This window comes from Panthera onca, chromosome A1 (genome assembly GCF_046562875.1).
Source record: "Panthera onca isolate mPanOnc1 chromosome A1, mPanOnc1 haplotype 2, whole genome shotgun sequence".
NCBI lineage: Eukaryota > Metazoa > Chordata > Mammalia > Carnivora > Felidae > Panthera > Panthera onca.
In genome coordinates, this window is record NC_138339.1 from 92,095,297 (window position 1) to 92,119,481 (window position 24,185).

At 34.2% G+C, this 24,185-nt stretch overlaps 1 protein-coding gene across 2 annotated transcripts in view; it reads left to right on the top strand.

Annotated features, from left to right (window-relative positions):
• The window catches only part of EDIL3 (EGF like and discoidin domains 3), a 423,610-nt gene that overhangs the window by 305,927 nt on the left and 93,498 nt on the right, over positions 1–24,185 (top strand). For both annotated transcript variants that reach the window (XM_060635428.3, XM_060635426.3), the window contains 3 exons: positions 9,674–9,829; positions 11,192–11,336; positions 15,541–15,725. In XM_060635428.3, coding sequence (XP_060491411.1) covers positions 9,674–9,829; positions 11,192–11,336; positions 15,541–15,725 — 486 coding nt within the window. The remainder of the gene's footprint in view (positions 1–9,673; positions 9,830–11,191; positions 11,337–15,540; positions 15,726–24,185) is intronic.

Sequence of the window (24,185 nt, forward strand, 5' to 3'; positions counted from 1 at the left end):
TCTAGGGATATTCACTTAAGCTGCCTTCTTTGCTAAGATAAAAAAAAATTATACAATAAATAGGTGTGTGCATTTCTTACTGAACACTTAGGCAACAATTTTTTCAGGAAATAATACTCAGAAATAGATTGCTTAATTTTGCTAACAACGAACAGATTGAAATAACTATCCCAGTTTGTACCTTCACTATCAGCAGAGGAATACTTCACCAATACTTGATATTATCTAACATTTTTGTTTTGTCACTCTGTCGGCTATAAATTACTATCTTTTTTTTTTTAATTTGCATTTGTTTAATTAAGAGTGAGAGTTTAACTATCGGTATTTTATTTTCTCTGAATTGCCTTGTAATATCCTTTGCTCCATTTTCTATTGACTTCTTCATCATGTGTGTGTATGTGTTGGTAAAAACCATTATTTTAGATCAGTACTTCTCAGTTGAACGTGAAGGTCACATATTCCTTGTGGAGTCAGGGGTCCCCAAGTGCCCATTCAGGAGGTTCACAGGTCAACACTAGTTCCATAATAATTCTAAGACTTTCTTGGCCAGTTTCACTGTATTAATATTTGCACTGATGCCACAAAACAATGGTGAGTAAAACTGTTGGTGCCTTAGCACAAATCAAGACAGTAGCACCAAACTATACAAGTAGTCATTGTATCCATCTCCATCGTGCTAAAGGAAAAAAAAAAATTTAATCAGTTCATTTAAGAATGTCCTTGATGAATCATTAATGATCATTAATTTTATTAAATGCCAATCCTTGCCATGTCTTTAATATTCTGCACAATGAAATGGAAATTACACAGAAAGCACTTCTGCTGAGTAGTGAAGTATGATGATTACCTCAAGAAAAAGCACTTGGGAGAGTGTGACTTGCAAGCTGAGCTCCCCCATTTTTTTTAATCATGTTTACTTTAAGGAACAATTGACAGACACTGACTATTGATATCTGTATATTTGGCAGTATTGCTGTGAAAATGAACACAATAATCCATCAACATTAAGGGAAATAGCTGACAATATTTGTTGCTAGCGATAAAATTTGAAATTTCAAGTGAAAATTAGAATTTTGCAGAAAATATAACCACCAATGTGAGCTTGATAGCTTCTAATACAGACTTTTCTGGTAAAATTTGTGGTGTTATTAATGAATGTAACGTTTTGATATTAGATAATAAATGTGTCATCATTTAGAAACTCTTCATATTTCAATGAGCCCATATTTCCCAAATGTCCAATACATGATGGTACAAAACCATGCATAGATAAAAGATCTATTCAAAGTGCAAGATAAACCTATGGATTTTAACATTATGAATATGAAAAGTTCACTGGTAGATTTCACATTCCACACTACAACTAGAATTTAAACTTTTGCTTATCAAGTTTTGATGTGGTAGCAAAGAGGGATATACATATTATCTGGAAAGATTATTAAAATACTCCTTCCTTTTACAATTATATATCATTGGAGCCTGCATTTTCTTCATATACTTCAGCCAAAAATATTTTGTAATAGAGTAAACAGAGATGCAAATATGAGAACCTACTTGTTTTCTCTTAAGACAGATACTCAAGAGATTCATACAAATGTAAAATAACCTTTCAATACATTTTTGGTTTGGGACAATATAATTATTTTTTATAAAAATATATTGTTTATGTTAAAATGTAATTAGTTTATTATTGTTATTTTGAAATTAATAAGTATTTTTAAATTTGTCAGTTTTAATTTCGAATAGAATAAGTATATATATATAATATGCTATGTATATTTCTACATTATTATATATATATATATACTCTGTATATATACACATACACATATATATAATATACTATGTACATGTCTGTATTATTATACACACACACACACGCACACACACACGTCCCAAAATGCCGTGTGTGAGTTTATTTGCTCTCTGAGCCCTTCAGTAATTTTTAAGAATAAAGGAATCCTGGGACATCTGGGTGGTGACAATTGAGGCAGCTCTCAATGCAGAGGCTGCTTGGGATTCTCTCTTCCTCTCTCTGCCCCTTCCCAGCTCTCTCTCTGTCTCTCTCAAAATAAAAAAAAAATTAAAGAAAAATAAAGTAAAAGAGTTTGAGACCTAAAAGTTCGAGAACTAGTATACTAAATAATCTCCTGTCAGCTTTTGACATTACAGATTTCTCCTCCCAAGCTGTCACTTTTCTATTAACTTTACCCATAAGGTACTTGGTTGAATAGAAACCTTGAATTTTTTTTTTTGGAGGCAATTTCATTTCTCCCATTTCATTTTGTGCTTTTCTGGTCTTCTTCAGAACAGCTTCTTCAACTCTGAAGTCACAAAAATATGTTTCTACCTTTTCTCCCATTAGATGAATAGTGTTACTTTTCACATTTGGTCTTCAGTACATACCAATCCCACTTTGTTTTCCTCTATATAAAGAATCAATTTTCCCAACATGCCCTTTCCCCCTGACTTGTAATGCTGGCTCAAGTGTAAATATATATCCAGGCCTCTTCCTGGACCCCTGTTCCAATGCCAGTTAGGTATTTTTCTGTGTCTAAGTTAGTATCACATTATTTTTTTAATTAAATGGTTTTCCAATGTCTTAATATATGGCACACTTCCCCCTTTTTAACATCTTTTCCAAGATTACTTTAAGTATGATGGAAATTTTTCTCTGTATAATTTAAAATAAAAGTATAGATTTTTGGAATAAATTTATCATGACACAAAATAGTATCCTTTCAGATTTTGATAAAAACTGCACAGAATTTACAAACAAAATTAAGAGAACAAATGTATTATGTTGTTTCATCCATTAAAATATAAACTGGTCTTCCATTATGTCTTTTGGTTAAAATATATTTTCTACAAGGTCATATTAATTGTTTATTAATACTTTCTAGATATTTTCTAGAATCACTTAATCTCTAGATATTTTCAAATAACTTTCCCTATTGTAAATAACACCTTATTATCAATCATATGCTTTCTTTCACTGTAATTATATTTTGAATGGGTAAGACATCACGTATTTCAAGTTTCAGAAGACACAAAAGAGTATGTACAGTACTGTCAAAATTCTTCTTCCCTCTTCTTTGACCCAGCTGTTTACCTCCTGTTAGAGAAACCATTGTTAACCAGTTTTTGTTTTTGTTTTGGCTTTCAGAGACATGACAATCCTGTACAAGAAAATATGTATATGTATTCTTTGCCCTTTACAGTAGTATAAACAAAAGTATGCAGTACACATTGTTATGGTGCCAACATCTTAGTGCTCTTTCCATACAATTTCCAGATAATTGCAGATATTCTTCTTTGATATCACACCAAAACTGGACAAGCAGTAATTTCTTAAATCCTATGCTAAAGTCTCTCTCCTTCTCTCTTTCTCACCCTCTCCCTCTCCTCCTCTCTTCTTCCCTCCTTCTTGTTCTTTTGCTTTACAACTGAAGAGTATTCCATTTTCTGGACTTTTCCATAATGAAACGACTTAGACCCCTGTTGATAGACATTTTAAATTGTTTGAAATTGTGCTCTGCATATACAGCACTGCAGGGAACAACTTTGTACCCACATCAATTTGCCTATATGTGATTATACTTGTAGGCTGCATTCCTAGAATGAAATCTCTGAGTTTAAGAAAATGTGCATTTGTCATTTCACTTCATGTCACTAAATTCGTAAAAGTCCTTCCTCAAAGACTGTCATTTATACTCCCACCAGGAATGTGCAAGCTTGCCAAGTTCTTTACACTTTAGTGAATACTGTGTAATATTGTGGGAATTATAGTATCATATAGATTTAATTTAATTTGTATTATGAGTAAGAGTAGGTATCTTTTCATATGTGTAAGATCCATATATATATTTCTTCTGAAGTCAACTAACAAAATCCTTTATACATGTTTTATCTATTGGGTTGTTTGTGTTTTGTCTGTTAATATGTAAGACCTCCTAATTTCTTTGATTAATCTATTCTTTGCTATGATGTGATTAGAAAATAGTAATTCCAGTTGTCATTTGTATTTTACTTTATTTTGCTTTTTATCTTAAAGAAATTTTTATTTTAACATTTTTAAGATTAGTGCCATGATTAGAAAGTCATTTTCATCTCTGAGATTATTTTTAATTTTATATTCTCCTCTGATCCTTTGGTGGTTTGTTTGTTTGTTTGTTTGTTTTTCATTTAAGTGTTTAATTTACCTGGAATTTACTCTGGGATAAAAGGAAAAATATTGATCTAAATTTACTTACTTAACATATCTACTAAATTATCCCAGTCCAGTTGTTGAACATTCTATCTTTTCTCCACTGATTTGAAAATCACTTATTTCATATATAAAGTTCCCTTATATAGTGGGGTCTATTTATTGATTTTCTACTCTTTTATTGATCTGTCTTCCTACACATGTGCCAGTGTCACATTATTTTCATTATTTATATTACATTTTCAACCATTGCTGATACAGATTATATTTTGATCTGATATTAAGCAAATTTACAGAACTTTTTAATTAGTTTTTATTATTTGTTGCTTCTTCAGATTCTCAGAGTAAATTGTTACATCATCTGCCAGTGTGGGCAATCTCTCTATCCCATCCTATTGCCTTCTGGAAGGGGTTCCATAACCTGTCTTGTGTTCACTAGTTTATTCTACAGCTCTGTCTTTGGCTTGAAATCACCCCATTGGGAACATTAATTAACTTCATTTTAAACTCTTTTTAACTTTAATGATATTTTTATTCTTATTTTTATTTTTTTATGTTTATTTATTGAGAGAGAGAGAGAGCACAAGCAGGGGAGAGGCAGAGAGAAGGAGAGAGAATTGCAAGCAGGCTTCACACCATCAGCACAGAGCGTGATGGGGGCTTGAACTCACGAACTGTGAGATCATGACTTGAGCTGAGATCAAGAGTTGGTTGCTTAACTGACTGAGCCACCCAGGCACCCCTTAATTATATTTTTTTAAATCAGTATTTCAAGTTGATTGTTTTTTGTTCCAGTCTTCTATTTCTTATTTTTTTTAATGTCTTTATTTTTGAGTCAGAGAGTGCACATGAGTGGGGAAAGGGCAGAAAGAGAGGGACACAAAGGATTCAAAGAGGGGTCTGTGCTGACAGGCTGACAGGAGTAAGATGGATGTGGGATTTGAACTCACAAACCATGAGATCACGACCTGAGCCGAAGTTGGACACTCACCCGACTGAGACACCCAGGCGCCCCTCCAGTAATATGTTTCAAAAATGTCTTTATCTTTGTAGGGATTTTTTTTTTTATTTTAAAATCTTAACCTGTCAGTTCTATTAGATTACTTTTTTTCTAATATGTTCTGTTCTTTTTTCTTCTTCTTCTTTGAATTATAATGCTTGCATTTCTCAGAGAGTTTGTATTAATATTTTGGCTAGTGATGTACCTGGAGGACAAGGTGAAGTCCATGCCCTAATTTCAACTACTCCAGGTGGACTGAGTTGGTACATACATAGAGGGTGTCTAATGACAGAGCTATAATATGTACTTACGCCTAATCTCTCTTCTCCCTGCCTCATTTGCCCCAGACACTGCTTTTATCAGGATCTCCATCACTCTGTTTTACCTCCTTAGTGAAGAGACAGGGATGTGGAGTGTAGAAGGGGAACTGCTCAGGCCTATTAGTGACCATAGGCTCCGTGTTCCAGTCTGGCCCACATTTTACCACTTCCTCCTGCTGGTAGTAGACTGGAACTGGGTAAATCGAGAAGGAACAAGAAAATGAGAGTGAGAAATGGCATATTTTAGAAAGCTCTTTCCAAGCCTCTTACCCATCACAGCCCTTGGAATTCTCTTCCGTGCATCCCAGACACAAAGACATACACAGGGATGTCAAAAGCTCCTATTACACTAAGGGTTTTTCATGGTTTTTTGTATTAGAGTTTGATAAGTCTCAGTGCCTACTCAGCAACTTTCTACCCTGGAGTATCTCCAGTGCCGGAGAGAGCCAGTATCCCATGTTCTTTCTATCTTGTCAGGAACCCATTAAGTTTCCTTTTTACCCCATGTTGAAGCTAATGGTTAGATTCATACACACACATACACACACACACACACACACACACACACACACACTCACACACACACAATTTAAACATAGTAGCTCTAAATGTCTTATCAAGTTCATAGCTTAGGAAGTTGTTTCCAAATTATTTCATACGCTTATTATGATTATCAGCTTTAATACATAGAGTATACCTCTTGAAGTCCAAATTCCCTAACACCAAATAGTTAAGGGTAGAAAACAAACAAACAAAGGAATGCTTTTCATTTAAATAACAACAACAAAAACTAAAAATTAACCCTAAAAGCAAATGTTCCAAAAGTTTTCTAGGTGGCAGGTGTTATTAAATTTTACATGCATTACATCATATAATCTTCATGTGTAATAATTCTATTAAAATCCCTTCACACAGGAGGAAATTAAATTTCAAAAAACTTAGACAAGTTGTCCACGATTGTATTGGTGGGAACTGACAAGAGCCAGGGTTGAAATCATCAGTCCATTTTTAGCCTCTGGCTGGCCTTTGCATGAGTTCTAGGCATTCTAGATCCAGATTATGTTTCTCAATATTTTTATTAATGCAGGGGACACTATTCACTCAGAATACCTTAGAATACATTTTTGTTTAAGGCCATGCAATCTACCTACCTCCCAGAAGAGCAACAATGTCTCTGAAACCAGATAAATAAGTGAAAATATTTCATTCTATATTTGAACATCCATCAAGCTCAGGGAGTCATTTTGGAATTCTGGAATGTAAATTTGGAATCCCCAGCAGTCTTTTGGTGTCTGGGGTGGTTCATACAAGCAGAATAAACAGAATAAGAAGCAGTTCACCTTTTAGCCAATTTTATTTTACAAAGAGACTGTAACAATATTGGAATAATATGAAAGGGGATTTCTTGCAGTGAGTTGTGTGGTGATGTTTCAAACATCATGCGATAGCCTTTTTCCAAGGCTCATTTTATTTCTGACAGCAACGTGACTCCAGGTATTAATTTGGAGTGTGACCATGAGAGTGAAATCTTAGCCATCTTATACCGAGTCTCTCATTATCTGAGCTTAACAGTGCTAGGTATATGAGAACACAAAAGTCTAAAACCTAGTAAATGTTAATAATCCCAGAATCTGCATTCTATACACTTCTTATTGAATGGAAATAGCACTGATATTTAATTACAAATACCTACTAAAAGTAGATACAGTGCAAGTTGTGTGCTGCTTTATTATCTGGAATACCAACTCGCTGAGATTTACACTCAGAGCTTGTAAATATTAAAGCAAATAGGAATCTTTTAAAACATCATTTTGAATGACTTAGAAACATGTGCGCAAATTTTTGGATTGTTATACTTCCACAGTTTAAGCTTTAGAAAATTAGTCTACAGCTCATCAGCCAAAACTCTAGCAGAGATAATTGGGCTTTCTATAAGAGGTATAAACAAGATAATTGAAACAAGATAAAAGATAATTGAAAAGGAATGTTCAGCTATATCAAGGGTGGAATTTGGCTTCCAAAATGGGAGAAAATATGATTCAAAGTGTCCACTCTTTACGTTGTATATATTAGAAGGTGTAGACTATGAAGAGTCTCAGATTAAAGAAAAAGAAGATGATACATAAGATACTGGAAGAATGTTCCTCTTTCACAGCAATGTGCTAATTTACCTAATACACTGAAACAAAGTGTCTTTTGGAAGTTACCTATTCTTTTTATTGTATTGTATTGTATTGTATTGTATTTATTTTTAATATGAAATTTATTTTCAGATTGGTTTGCATACAACACCCAGTCTTCATCCCAACAGGTGCCCTCTTCAATGCCCATCACCTACTTTCCCCGCCCTCCCACCCCCATCAATCCTCAGTTTATTCTGTTTTTAAGAGTCTCTTATCGTTTGCCTCCTTCCCTCTCTGTAACTTTTTCCCCCTTCCCCTCCCCCATGGTCTTCTGTTAAGTTTCTCAGGATCCACACGAGTGTGAAAACATATGGTATCTGTCTTTCTCTGCCTGACTTATTTCACTTAGCATAACACTCTCCAGTTCCATCCACGTTGCTACAAAAGGCCATATTTCATTCTTTCTCATTGCCAAGTAGTATTCCATTGTGTATATAAACCACAATTTCTCTATCCATTCATCAATTAATGGACATTTAGACTCTTTCCATAATTTGGCTATTGTCTTAGTTCTCCTTTTTAACTTTTTTGAATATGTAACATGAATCTATATTTAGAATATAGTGTGTGTGTGTGTGTGTGTGTGTGTGTGTGTGTGTGTGTGTGTAGTGATTTAAAGAGGAGCTGGTTTCCTTGTGCACATCCTCTACCATTTCAAATGTTAACTCTTAGTCACATCAGAGGGTGACAAACCCTGGTCACTTACATGAATCTGAAGATTTTCTGTTTTTCTTTGGAAAATGGGATCTGAATTATTAACTCAATATTATAGGATAATGTGATTGGTGAGAAGAGAGCTTATAGCATTCCCTCAAGAACAGTGAGGCAGTACCTTTCTACTGACTGTAAGATTTTATAGACATCATAAGGGCATTTTAAAGTGAATGGAACAATTCTTAATGTTTGCCCTGTATGTAAAAACTTTTCTTACCTTTGTCTAGCATTTATTTATACATTGAATGTCAAAAGGAGCTCCCTATTTAAATTTGAAAACAATATTAAAATTTTTATTAGATGACTGTTATTTTGCAACAAACTATTTTAAGGTGATTTGGAATCAGGAGAAAATACGGAGAGAAAATTCCAGTTAGAAAGCCTTCATAATGGTGTGCCTGGATAGCTCAGTTGGTTGAGGATCAGATTATTGATTTCAGCTCAGGTCATGATCCCAGGGTTGTGGAATCTACCCCCACATAGGGCTCTGTGCTGAGCCTACTTCAGATTCTCTCTCTCTCTCTCTCTCTCTCTCTCTCTCTCTCCTCCCCCCCTCCGCCCCTCTCCCCTTCTTGCATACTTACTCTTTCTAAAATAAAATCATAAAAAAAAGAGAAAGTCTCTATAAGATGAAATGAAGAGGAAAGCAACTATGTGTTGAAAAACCATCCGTAACACATAGCAGAGACTACACTATAAGCATCCTGAAAATGAAGATAATTCTGTTTGCTTTTTTTTATTTGTTTGCTTTTTATCTTTACTGTTACCTTTACCCTTTTTTATTCTAGTATTCAAAGATCTCCTGACAGTTTTCATGTTTTATTTTACATGGATTTGTTGAAGCTGAAAGACTTTGAGACACATTAAAATTATGGTGACATTACTGTTTCAGAGTAATGTCACTGAGGTAATTTTGACAAGATAATATTTCCATTTTTTAGTTTACAAAATCATACCTCCATATCATAACCAAGCAAATGTTGCTTATATTTTGGAGACACATTGCCCTTTTCAAACTTTATTCACAAATATTGCTTACTTAAAAAAATGTATTCTGTTAAGGAAAGATTTTGAAACTGAGGTTGACATATACTTAATAATCAGGTGAAAAAAACATAAGAAAATTATTAGCTTTTTGTGTTATTTTAAATCTATACTAATAAATGAAAATGTCCCATTCCCAAAATTGATATTGTCAATATTGTCATCTTGAAAGAAATGAAATTACTGTTATGTCTTGTCTCCTCAGATAAATTTACAAAGAAAAATGAGAGTTACTGGTGTTATTACCCAAGGAGCCAAGAGGATTGGAAGTCCAGAGTATATAAAATCCTACAAAATTGCCTATAGTAATGATGGAAAAACTTGGGCAATGTACAAAGTAAAAGGCACTAATGAAGATATGGTAAGACTGATTTAAATATTTCATTTAAAAGTAAATACCGTTAATAATCATTGATTGCCAAATACTTACTTAGTCTTTAACAGGCTCCTTATGTTGTTGCAAATACATTTATGATTTTTTTAATTGGATTAGTAGGGTGTAGGGTGTAAGGAATTTTTCCAAGTAACATATGTACGCTTGCTACTATTTACAATCTTCTCAGATTTTAATTGGTGGCTGTGTAAACAGTTTATCACAACATCACAAAGTCCTGTATAGAACAGTTAATTTTTTCTTTAATTAAAATAAAAATTTCATTTTATGGTTTTTCACAGATTAGCGCTCTCCTTAATCAAATAAGTACAGATCAAAATTACTATTTTTAAAGAAAAAAATATTTTTTAAATAAAAAAATGTATGTTTGTATACTTTTATATTAGAAGGCAATTTTGTTATTTAGCAGAATAAAATATTTTAGAGGAAATGAATACAATATTCAGTGTATACTTTGCCTTTTCACATGATAGTCCCAATTTTTTATCAGTTTTTCCTCAAAATTTTTAATCTTAAAAATATCAGGACTGCACCTCATTCCATTTAAAACCAAATCACTAAACTACACTCTGATAAATTTTATGAAAGATTTTTTAAAATTTCTTTAATGAATTTAAATAAAGTTTTCTGATTACCAGGCTATATAAAAAAGTAAAACAAGAATGGGATTTAAAAGAATTAAAAATAACACATTTTAGCATTTAATTTTTAGAGGGAAACACTGTTTTTCACTGGAGATACATATAAAAAACTTACGATTCTCTCATCCAGTGGTCTGGGACTGACTGATAAGAAAGTAATCTTGAGGAATCAGACCCTGAAGCATCATAAGTCTCATCATAGCTTTAGAGAGACTGAGTGATCCAGTAACATTAGTGAAGACTGGTTCCTACAAAAAAACAAACAAAAAAAACACACAATAAAACAAAAAAAAAAGCAAACAAACCCCACAAACCTATAAATACTAAGTAGCAGCATGAATGGATAGACCCAGATTAAGGTGAAAAGTTTAAGGTGCCCATTTCTCAAAAAAATAAAGAAGCACTCCCCTGGCTCTAAAGGACTGGCCTTAAAATCGACAAGACCATCATAGTAGAGTATAGATTATACCATGGACCACAGTGGTTTATAGCTTTAATTAGGACTTTATCCATAGGTTGTATATTCACTGCTGAGGGCAAGGTGATTCCTAAACGCTTCAGATCCCCAAATTACTTAATCCAGTTTTTGAAAGATTACATTGGGTAGGATAAAGGGTCAGTATTTGAAAATAGGAAAAGAAGCTGCTGTAGTCAATCATTTTAAACTCTATATTATCTCTTTACACAGGTGTTTCGTGGAAACGTTGATAACAACACACCCTATGCTAACTCTTTCACACCTCCCATAAAAGCTCAGTATGTAAGACTCTATCCCCAAGTTTGTCGAAGACATTGCACTTTGAGAATGGAACTTCTTGGATGTGAACTATCCGGTGAGTCTCAAATTTTTTTTTCTGTATTTTCTGTAAAGAAAAAAAAACACATATTTGTATGTAGTCTGTTACTAATTTTCTATTTTTCAACACTCATGAACATTCATTTTTGCTACAAAATGTCTAGATGTCATTTAGAAACAGCGTGTGCTCGCGTGCATGTAGCATCAACAAGTTCTAAAACTTGCTACAAAATGAAATTAATGTAGAAGGAGCAGTGTATTTCTTTGGTGGAAGAAAGTACAACAATTCTCACTGGAAACTTTTGTCAAATTTAAATGTGTCCTGTGTTTAGTAGTAACTATGATTTATGTTTTGTGATGAAAGTTCAGTATAAACTGGAATCTGCCTGACCTCATAAATTGCAGTTATGCTTAGGCTCTATGGCATAGAAAAGTAAGCTTTATCTTTGTCCATCCACCATAAGAACTTGGTTTTATTTTGCTTTGTTTAGGTTTTATGAAACATGTAAATTTATCATTCCTCCCAGGGAGATAATACTTCACAAATAAGATAGCTACTATAAATTCATTCTTTATCATTCTTATCTAGCAACCTGCTTATTGTACAAACAGTGATTATCCAGCTCAAAAATAAATCTATCAAAGGACTCAGAGTTAAATAATTCTTGTCTTCCAGGAGCATCAGTACTAGATACAAAGATGAAGACTTATGTGTAGATCTCACAGTGGTCCCATTTCAATATAGCTAGATTCTGAGCTAAACAGAAAACCTTGTCTAGGCATATCACTGTGCTGTATTTTGGGTAGTTGTTCTTTGTATTTCTAGCATCAACATTTAAAAATGACCTTTGCCACTATGGCCTGAGATTATTTTGTTCAAACAACTGTTTTGTAGAAAGCCAAATCAAAAATTCACATTTGCCCTACTTTTTAGCATGAAAGACTTTATCAAACTTACAATAATGCCACTAAGTCAAAAATAGGAGGATACATCTTTCCAAATGGACAACTGAGAGCTTTTTATTCATTTCAAAAGGTTGCACGGACGTTAAAACATATGCTTTATATCTGTTTCCCTTCTTAGGTTTATTTGTGATATGGAGAAAAGGAATGATTTTTTTAAGCAAATAAAAGTTATTATTAAAAACAGCCAAACTTTAACCGACTACACTTAAAGGAATTAGAGACATTTGGCTGGATGAGTGAATCTATTTTAAGAATTACATTTTCATACTATATATGGATGTCCCTTATAAAGCAACCAACATACGGTTTTAGTTCTATTAATTATCCTAACAGTGATGTTTTCTTTATTTTGGTAATTCGAACCAGCTTATTGACTGCCAGAAATCTCAACAGAATAATTGCTGTGTAGTGTTTATATTACATGTCACTCTATCAGCACAAGCCAATGTCATCCCTAAGTCATTCATCATAAAGCAATCAAGAAGAAGCCAAGCCCCATGGTTTTTAGTTGTTTAACAATCACCTTCCCCAATTTTCCAGTCTCTTGATTCATGAGGGTCAGTGTCTCTTAGATGGCACAGTTAAACCCCCAACATATGAATATATGTGACTTCAGTTTTTATAGGAGTCTACACCTGACGCGTTACACACTTTATGTTCTTAAAAAGAAGCCAAACCCCGTCTCCCAACCCCACAAATTGATTTCAAACTTGCAAGCGGAGGATACTATCTTTCAATGGATGCTTTTAAAAGCTAGGGCACTTCACTATAGAGATAATCAATGTCTTTGTTAATGCTTCATTTTGTTCAGGTGCCATCCATTCTGGTCAAAGTGTTAATTAATCTATATATGTGAAATCATGTGGATGAGAAGGAAATTTTGTAGTGTGAGGCAAATTGGCAGGGAGGTTAGCTCTAACACTTGGAAATAAACAGTAATATAATGGGCCAAACTATTTGCCACAATCCACTGCAACACTGTAAAGCACAAGGCTTCCTTTTTGTACCCAATAAACTGTTAGGAGATCTCTCAGCTTGCCTAGAAGATCAATAGTTAATCTTTTCCCAGACACTTGAAAAAGAAAATCCTCTAAATTCTCTGAAAGAGATATGATTTAAGATGGTTAGAGTGAGATGAATCATGACTATAATTAGAGGAGGAACTCATTCATTCATTCATCCATTCTTTGAACAAATTATTCAGCACTTACTCTGGGCTAGACACTAGACAACAGAGTAGATACAAAATGAATTCTATGACTAAGCAGAAATGACCAGAGTAAAAGCATCCCTTTTCCATCTGAGACTTTAAATATTATATCACGAAATGAGAAAAACAACTACCTTCCCTTTCCCCTTGTATCTTTCTGCAAGCCAAGAGTTTTACATAGATTCTAGTATCAGGGCAGAGTGGCTGTGGGGGAGTTGGTGGTCATAATAAAAAAGTCAGAAATCTGTAATGCAGGCAAGGCATGGTACCCTCAAATGGCCTGAAGACAAATGGCTTGTCATTAAGACTTTGGAACTTTCTAGAATCTTTGAGATTTGTCATGAAATTTTTCTCCTCCAAAACTAATATTTAGAATTTGGAGCTATTTTTATCCTGAGACTTAGGGTCTAGATCTGTTACACCTAAAACCCAACAAGATTTGTGTTAGGCACACAAGTGGCTAATTCTTCATGTGAGTTTTTGCCACGTTTGCATGGGAAAGGCATTTCTTAGAAGGTGGAGGTGAAGGCAAACATGGGGGAGCCTCAAGAAGGAAGTGATCTAGGTTGAGTAGAGCAGAAAGCAATGGGTTGTAGTTAAGAATTATTTATCAATGAGGAGTGCTAAGCCCCCTCTCTTAAAGCCTTAGACTTAAAATGGCCTAGTTTCAGGAAATGCAACCAATCCTGGTCCATTATTTAGTACTCACTGCTGTGCTGATTTGGGGACTTAACATTGTTACCTGTTGGAATTAGCTTTAGGGAAATAATAAAAACAGCTAACATTTATTGAATGTTAGCTATATGCCTACGGTTTCTAACTACTTTATATTTATTAACTAATTTCTTAGAACACTTTTTGAGGTAGTTTCTATGTTACTACCATTTTACAGATGAAAAAACTAAGGCATAAAGTAGTTAAAGAATAGGTAAAAGGCCATACAGAGAGCAAGTGGGGAAGCAGTAGATTACACGGAGATGGAGGCCTTGATTAGAGAAGTCCTCTTTTTTATCTTGGCTTTCTTGAAGATCAAACTTATGTGTTTCTCAGTCAGAATGTTATAATTATACATATGGAATATTTGCTAGTATGATAAGAGAATCGTGCTTCCTATTATGAGCTTTGTGAATGGAATTTTGTCACAGTTGCAATTCAAGATTGGGAAATGGTGTGTACATTTCCTTGAGAAATTGTGTGTGTGTGTGTGTGTGTGTGCACACACACACAATTTCCTAGTAACAGACAAACCCAAATTTTACACCATGTCATACTTGAAGATATATGTGCCAGATCTGAAAATCTTTCAAAAATATCCAAAACTAGAGGTTATTGAGTATGACCAAAATGTCAGTTTTTATAATAAGACTTGTTCAGGAATGATTTTTGCTAGAATCAGCTTATTTTCTTCTGTTATCTATTACTTTAAATTCTATACTTGCACAGTGCCTGACACATGGTATACATTGAGTAAATATAAGCTTCCTCAACATCCAGAAGAAGCCATGTTGGTGCTATAGGAATCAGTGACAAAGATCAACAGACATTTCTTAGAAAACAAAATACTGTCCAGTTTGTAATATACCTTTGGAGCAGTTTGTGAAAATGACTTTGTACTGAGGGAATTTTCATTTGCAGCATTATGGAAACAAATAAAAGAAAACCAAATATATTTTGTGAGAAAATATTCTTTTTTAAAGGTACAATGAAACTGTTGAAAACACGGGAATAGTCATGAGGCTATCAGTAATGAGACAGGAAAAGGCATTTCAGCCTTGTTTTCATTCTGCAAAATCATCTATCACCGAAAAGCGGTTTGAATTGTCTGTCTTGTTTTCAATTTTTCCAAAATATATTCCAACAAAATAGTCTGAATTGGCTATCTTGTGTTTCGATTTTTTTTCCAGATTTAGTTCTGATTATAGCCTTTTTTTGGATTTAGATGCTTTCTCTTTGGGGAAATGAATAGCATTAAGCTCAATCTTCTCTTGCCTCTGCAAAATGAACGTAGAAAACTTGCAGGGTCATCCATTATTTTTCTCATGGAGACCTTCTCATTTTCTTTCAGGCTGTTCAGAGCCTCTGGGGATGAAATCAGGACACATACAAGACTATCAGATCACCGCCTCCAGCATCTTCAGGACTCTCAACATGGACATGTTCACCTGGGAACCAAGGAAAGCTCGGCTGGACAAACAGGGCAAAGTGAATGCCTGGACCTCTGGCCACAATGACCAGTCGCAATGGTTACAGGTAATATTTTCCAAAAACCATTTCAACCAGCCACTGCTCCTCTTCCTAAGATTTCCTGTTGGTGGCATGAATGTTGGAGTCCTTGCCTTCATTCTAATTTACGTGTGCCTTCCTCTTTGGCTTACCTAAAATTGGTAAAACAGAAATTCCTTAGAAGCCATATTGTGGTGCTCTTTTTGCTGTGATGTTGATTTATAGATGCAGCAGATTGGACCAGATCACAATATGGATAGGTCAATTCAATCGATTATGAGAGCATTTGCATTTTAACTCTCCTCTAGTCTAATGCTTCCTGTCAGTATGGGTTTGAAAGTGTCACAGCAGGATGGCAGACCACCTTGAAATCATGCTATTGACCTGCAGATTGTTCCCACAGAATCATGACTCCTGGCCTATTAGCTCTTTACCTGTGGTTGCTAAGCAATGGAGCAATTTGATTACATTCTGATAAGAGAGCTTGCTTATAGCAGGGAAGCATAGATGCTGCAGTGTGTTTATCATTTGCAAATGAAGTGCAGTTATAGTCAGTGCTTTTTAAAAACAATCTTCTTGAAATGCATTTATCGGGGAGTACTTTTAAGTAGGCACAAATTTGTTAATGTCTTCTGTGGCAAAGAAAAGTAAGACAGCTTAATTCCATAATGAGGTCATTTTATTTCAAAGATAAGAGTTCTATTCTTATTGATTTTTATGCTGTATCCATGAGTTTCAAAACTGTGGTAATTCATTGCATTTTTGAAAATCACAAAAACAATTATAATAGCACCAAATGTCACTCCTCGTGGAACCAGATTTGCCACACCTGAGTCTGTTCTAAGTCATCTGGAATATCCAATAGAATCTTTTCCGTAGAAATAGTCACTTTTCTCTTTATTTCCCTCTAATATTCTATCTGGATATTTATTGATCTGGAACTTTGTTGAGCTCTTTCATTAGCTACTATGTATTAAGGATAATTATGTGTGTTTTTCTCCTTTTAATGCTTTATGAGCTTTTTGAAGGTAGGTGTATGTGTAGACACACAGACACACACACACACACACACACTATATTTCCCTTCTCACCATCCCCACTGCCAGCTCCCTGATCTAGGCTATCACCACCTCACCTGGGTTTTGCAGAAGCCTCCTCACCAGAGTTTGGTATCAACTCTCTAAAAATCTCAAATTGTAACCAGTGTGATTTTTTTTCATAAAATGAGAATATGATTCTCTTACCCTCTTTCTAAAACCCTTCAGTTGCTCCCCATCAGCCTTGGAATAAAGTGCGGATTTCTTAGTATAGCCTGGAAGTCTTCACATGATTTGGTCCCATTTCATCCCTGACCACACTCTTCTAAATTTGTTTCAGTTTCTCAAACCAAATGTTTTCTCTTCCAATTCCTTTATATGTGTCTTCTTCCTAGGGGAAAGTAATGGAAAGAACGTCTCTATCCTTAGAATTCCCTGCCTTGTGTGGCTTATATCTTTCAGCTGCAGTTTGGATGCACTTTCCTCTGGCAAGGCTTTGCTACTACAAGCTCCATCCCATCCCATATCTGGCTTAGGCTCTCTCCTGAATACTGCTGTGTCCTTAGTAATTCTCTCACTGTTCATTATCACACTACATTGGAAATTGGGTTTTCATGTTAGATTGTTTGCTCTAGGAGGGATGCAACAACATTTGTCTTCTTTGACTTTCTCAACTAGTTGTCCAGTACCAAACTGAATACCTGTTACAACACCTGATACCTGACAGGTATTCAACAAATATTTGCTGAATGAATGAATAAATGGATAAGTGAATAGTTCAAAGTATAATTCAATTTATTGATTTGGACCTACACAGCATATAATGTTGGTCCCCAACTGGTAAGATACTCAAATTGTAAAATAATATTTGAAAAAAAAATCTAAAATTTTATGTTAAAGATCTAGTCTTTATAATATAGGAAATAAATTTTCATAATATATGGACTTTAAGACATTTTCAAGTTCTTGAAGAAACCATGGAAAAACTTTCTTCCAATGGCAAATTAAACTGGTTCTTTGTTGCTGTATAATATTTTTAACTGGATTTAGCTAATATTATCTTAAGTCATAATGCCATGTGGAATAGGATAAAATATTTTATACCTCCTAAGTAGCTCAGACAAGCTAGTAGATTCTAGAAATATCCACATGAAAGGATTGCCAATGACAAATTTTTTTAGAAAGATAAAATAAAACATTTTTTTACATGGATCAGGGTGTAATCTTCAATCTGAACCTCAATCCATCACTTTTTTAAGATGGCTTTCCAACTGTCTTCTTAAAGTCACTTGCATGCTGAAATTGATTCATTCTGTTGGTGACAGATTTTCTGTCAATTCAAGGACCACTTCTTCCAGTATATGTGTATTTTTTGTTGTTGTGTCAAAACATATGCAAAAATCTCCAAGGTAAGGTAAATTGACATCTTTTCTTATATTTTTTTCTTTTTTGACGTCACGCAAGGAAATGCTTCAGAATTGTGTCTATTTTTAGTGTTTTCTCCTCAAGAGAATATAATCTGTTCAACTGTACCTTGTTATGCTTGTTAGTGTGTTTGTTGAAGATGAGATTAACACTTTTATAGATAATGTATAGGGTGATTTTGTTTTTGATTTATTGATATACTCAGTTTTTGTTGAGACTTCTGAATCTATAAGTTTTAGCTGTGATTTTAACCAAGATGCATCAGTTCTGAGAAATAGCTCTTCAAAAGAAAGACCATGTCTGTCATTTAAATTCCCTACTTTCATTATTCATCTTCTGCTAATTGACTTTTTAAGAAATTTATTTTATGCATCAACTATGCATATAACCCTTTAATTATGAGAGCTTTACTTTGGTTTAATAGATTTTTATAAAACCTATTCAGATAATATGGGGAAATACAATTATTGTAAATAAAATCCCAAAAACATCTTTTTGCCCAGTCATTGTGCATTTTAAGGGATTCTTATGTATTCTTTTAAAGAATTCTTATGTATTCAAATATCACTTTAACGTTTTATTCTGATTATTACCCTAAGGTTTCTTCCAGTCTCTCCTAGAAGGTCAAAATCTTAGCAGTTTCTTGAGCAAATATTCTTGTGTTATTTTTTTTAGAAGTGATCGTACCTGATTAATGTCTTTGAGCTACTGTTAATCATGAAATCATTATGCTATTCCTATAAAAACATGGCAAAAATGTGTTAAGTCCACAGGCAGTCTTAAATGAGAGACATTTCTCAGACCTCTGAAAGAAATGTTCTATCACTTTGATGTGTTTGATGTTCTCTAAAACTGTGAGCAAGAAACCCTACAGTGTGTTTTCCAAAAGCCTCTGAAGGTTAAATTATAGTTTCTGTCTTTCACAAAATCTTACCTACACCTAAATTAAAAGCTTTTAAACCAATCATTACTGACTCATAGTTGGACATTCTTTTTTTTTTTGTTTTGTTTTGAGGTTTATTATTTAGAGTGATAGAGGATGTATGCATGCAGGGGAGAGGCAGAGAGAAAGGGAGAGGCTCTGAGCTGTCAGCCTGATGCAGGGCTTGATCCCACAAACCATGAGTTCATGACCTGAGCCAAAATCAAGTCAGACACTTAACCGACTGATCCACCCAGCTGCCCCAAGTTTTGGACATTCTTCATATGTGGTTGAAGTAGATTTTAATCCCCTTTATAAAAATTAAATGACATTTAACTCACTGAGATCATTTAAGATCAGATGATTACTTTCTATGGTTAGTTTCTAAACAAACGACCCAGAAATTTTGTCATATTTTAAGGTGGATTAAACCAGACAAATGACAGAACAGAGGAAGCACATAGTAGGTCCCCCAAAATGGATATCTCCCTTTTTTCTTTCTGGTGATTTGTATAATCTCAGGAGAATGTAATCTGAGGCCAGCAATCATAACTAAGAATGAACATATGTATCTATATTCTTTGCCTCTTCTAGAGGGATTTTCCAATAAATCTATGAAATGTAAAGTAATATATTACTAGGTAAGTTGCAAACTGTGAGCAGTGTTAATGAATTATGTACATTTGCATTTGCAAACAAAATATTCACATTTTTACCCAGGTAGAGTCAGATTTTTCAGCTCTATACCTGGGAGTAGTAATAACAATATTAACAGCTTTAAATGAACATTATATCATTTGGCAATATTCTCTGCTGAAGTCATATTCTTACTAGAATGTTTATGTGTCTTTGTGGCCATTTTCAGTGGCTTTTCAACAGATTGAGTAAATTCCCTTCTTATTTATGCTCAGATTATACAAACTGATTAAAATTCAGCATGAAATTGAGAATTTAATAACATTCTAACAGGGGTAGAAGCATTACTGATGATAATTTTATAAATTGTGATGAAATATTTTCATCTAGTATATGCAGCTGTACAAGGAGCACTCTAAAAATTAACTTGGATTGATTAAAAACATTTTTTTAAATAAGACATTCTAAATTCTCTTACAGTGAGTATACCATGTACGAATTCATTGCCTTATTGGTGGTGACTATGGAACTGGATAAGTTACCATCTATAACTGAATCTGCTAAAAAGTTTTTCAGATTTCATAGAGGGTAGCCTAATATAAATGACTATCAGGAAGGAAAATGTCACCAGATCACCTAGGAAATGACCTTTTGGTCTATTTCACAAGACATTTGCTAATTTAAGGTAGTCTGCATAGTATTTCAACCAAATTAGTAGAATTAATAGAGTTGTTAGCCTGCACATTTTAGTGTTGACCTTTGTCAAAATTTCAGCTAACCCTCCACAGCTTTATTTCAATACTAATTTTGTGGAAATATGTCAGGAAGCAATTGAATTTAAGTTTTCAAGTTAAATAAAACTTATTTAATTTAGTCTGTTTCAGATTTTTAAAGGGGTTTTCTAGCCATAAAATGCATCACTTCTTTACAGCCATTAACTTCTCTTGCCCTCTGGACAATTTATTTACAGAAAAGTTGAAGGGAAATTTTCCAAGGACCTGTAGGCCACTGGAAAACATTTGGCAATGTGAAGAAATATTCTGATTTCCATTTCACTATTCCACAATTTCATTTATAGTGAGCAATAAGCCCACATAAAGGGTTCAGTTATAAAGCATATCTAAAAGAAATCAAGTAATGGCCCAATTTATGTACTGTTGTGAACCAGCTTCCATCCTTCATAACATAACATATCTGGGAGTACATGAAATGAGTCAAAGGATGTCCATATGTGCTTGGAGCATAAATCATTTTTCTTTTTTTTTTTTTTTATTTTACAATATCAAAAGGAATCTCTACCCTCCAATTAGAAAAAAAATTGTAATTAGCAAAACAAAATTGAGTAGGATATTGACGTAGCAAACACTTGGAAGGCAAAGAGAAATGCAACCAGAACTGATGAAGTACACTGAGTGCATAGTGTAAAGTCCAAAAATCTGGTTTTGTGGGCTGATAAATCATGTCAGTGTTCTAGAACTCATTTCCTCTTGTTCATCTAAAATGTGGATATTATAGGGATGCCTGGATGTCTCGGTCAGAAGCACATCCAACTCTTGATCTCAGGGTTGTAGATTTGAGCCCCACATTGGAGGTAGAGATTAATTTAAAAAATAATAGAATAAAATGTGGATGTTAGAAAAAAGATACCACCCAGGCAACCTTTCCCTTCTAAAAAGGGAAAGGGACTCTTGGATGACTGAGTATCTTAAATAATGGTTGACCAAGTCCAAAGTAATCAGAAAATTATCAGGACCACGAGCTAATTTCTGACGAAGTTAACAAAAAGACATCATATGATTGACTTAGTGTTGCAGATATAACCATCTACCTTAAAGTTACTCTTTTAAAAAGTTAACTTTGGGGGCACCTGGGTGGCTCAGTAGGTTAAGCATCTGACTCTTGATTTTGGCTTAGGTCATGATCTCATGGTTTGTGGGTTCTCAAGGGTTAGAGCCTCACATGAGACTCCTCGCTGACAGTGGGGAGCCTGGTTGGGATTCTCTCTCCCTCTCTCCCTCTCAGTCCCTCCCCTGTTCACGTGCATGTGTGTGTGCACACACACTCTCTCTCTCTCTCAGAATAAATAAATAAATAAATAAATAAATAAATATATAAACTTCTTAAAAAACTAAAAAGTCAAATTTTATATTACGCATAGTATATTTACTTGATACCTAAAATAGTTCTCCTACCTTTCCACCTGTTCTAAATTTGAGTCATTTCTATGGGTTAGTGTACATCTCTCTATTAACAGTTAAAAGATAAGAATCCCCTAAGACAAAGCAATGAGACATATTAAGCCATTATGAAGCACTAATACACTAGCAATGAATATAGCAAATCATGAAAAATGTACAAAGCAGTAGATTAAGTGCAATGTACAGTTTTGGAAAGCAAGCGTCGATGGTACATAGAAATTGGATGAAGGCTTTGTGGTTTCAGAGGTTATTTTAAATGACTTCATAATTTAGAAATTCACATAAATATTTTTGAAACACCTACTATAGCAAAACACAATGCCAGGTGCAAGGAACTGAAAGATATGTTCAGCACTGTGTCTGCCTGCATGTATGACAACTGACACCCTAATTTTCATGATTCAACATTCCGGAACCAATAAATAAAAATGGGGGAAATTGGATGCTTCAGCTTAGAACTATTTGAGACCTTTGAAAAAGTGAACAGCAGGACTTAGAATTGTGTGTGCATAATAGGCCCATTCATGTTTTTATGATAATAAGGATTAAGTGACTTCTGGTTCCTTTGCGTGCAAATGAATTTTAATTTTTGACATACTCGTTATCTTTTATTAACGAGATATAGTTTTAATGATAGTAACCATCCTCCTCTAAAAATATGAGCTGAAGATATGCCAGTTAGTGAGACTTAGAACCCGGGAATACTGATTCAAGTAAGGTGAGCATTTGTGAGGGCTTACATATAAGATGGAAATCTCCTTTAATTGGTGATCTTGTTTTGCCTTTAAAGGAACCCTCTCAGTGACTAAGTTATGTCTCTTTTCTAATGAGGCCACAGAGTGTCTGAGAGGCTTGCTGAAGATTGCAGGGCCAGTCAGCAATAGAAGAGGAACTTGAAATACACCAGGAAGCTTATGTGCTAATTTTTACTAAATATTTTATAGACTATTCAGTGAGTGAGGTGACTCCTTTTATCAGGGGATATTTGTTGCATCACGATGCCCTTTCAGAGCCCAGTGCTCACCAGCATTGCCGTAGCCACTTATCTTGTCTTGAAGGAGAGATGCTGGTATTTCTGTGGATCTAGCTTGCCTTTTAAATTTGTGGTTCCACATTGTAAAAATTTTATGCCCCTTAACAGTGATCATTAAATACACACACACACACACACACACACACACACACACTCCCACACACACACAAACACAGGCACACGTTACATATTTTAAAAATGTAATTCTTCAATTTGTTTGGTTTAAGATAAAACTGATTGGAAATAATATGGAAATTCTAGGTTTTCCTACAACTCAATGGCATGTCTGTGTACACAACCTACGGTTTAGAGAATGCTGTGCGTTCAACACTCTTGGTCACAATTAAACTCACCTGGTCCAGTTGCTTTGGTTTATCCTAAAGACCTTTGTAATTTTTCCTCACAGCCAGTGGTGCTATGATGAGTAAGTCATTCAATGTTCATTTACATTTATGATTAAGGTCTCTCATTTATGAAGTATTTATCTGCTAGCTAATGTCAACATAAAATAAATGTATTTATACTAAATATCACATTCATTTTCTCTCTCACTATTGAACTAGCATTTCTGTGGGGAAAACATGCCTCTGTGAAGTGACTTTTACATCTCTAATGTCTTTGTGTCGTGCTACTATTATCGTTTACTGGCGGAGTATGTCTCCTAAAGAGTGTAGGTGCACCTAACCATGCCTGTTCCTGTATTAACCTTTGGTTAGAATCTTCTCTAAAATTTGTTAAGATGTGCATACAGACACATCTGCCCATAGCTTCCAATTAATCACCTTCTGGAATTAGTATGTACTTCTGATAAAAATAGATATGTTTTCAGGCAGTTCTACGAGAATTTAGTTCTCCTGACTACAGACTCAGAGTTTCCAAAAGGTTCTTTCTTCCGCAGTGAGATTATCAACTGATAAAATTAGGATAACATATATCACTCTTTCATCCTAAACATGCAGTCCTCTAAAACAAATTGTTTCTTTTCTCCCCAAATGATAAATTTTATGAACATTTCCCAAAGCGTACCCTGCAAAACACTCCTTCCATAAGTTCTTAAAAAAAAGATTCTGAGCCGAAATATATTTAGTAAAGCCTATATCCTCTTCTCTGTTCTTACTGATTCAGATGCATATTAACATAGGATCCTTAAGAATACAATAAGAAAGAGATTTGTTTTATTTGGAGATTTTTAAACTTATTTGATTACTGAATGCTTTTCAAAAATAACTACCTTAA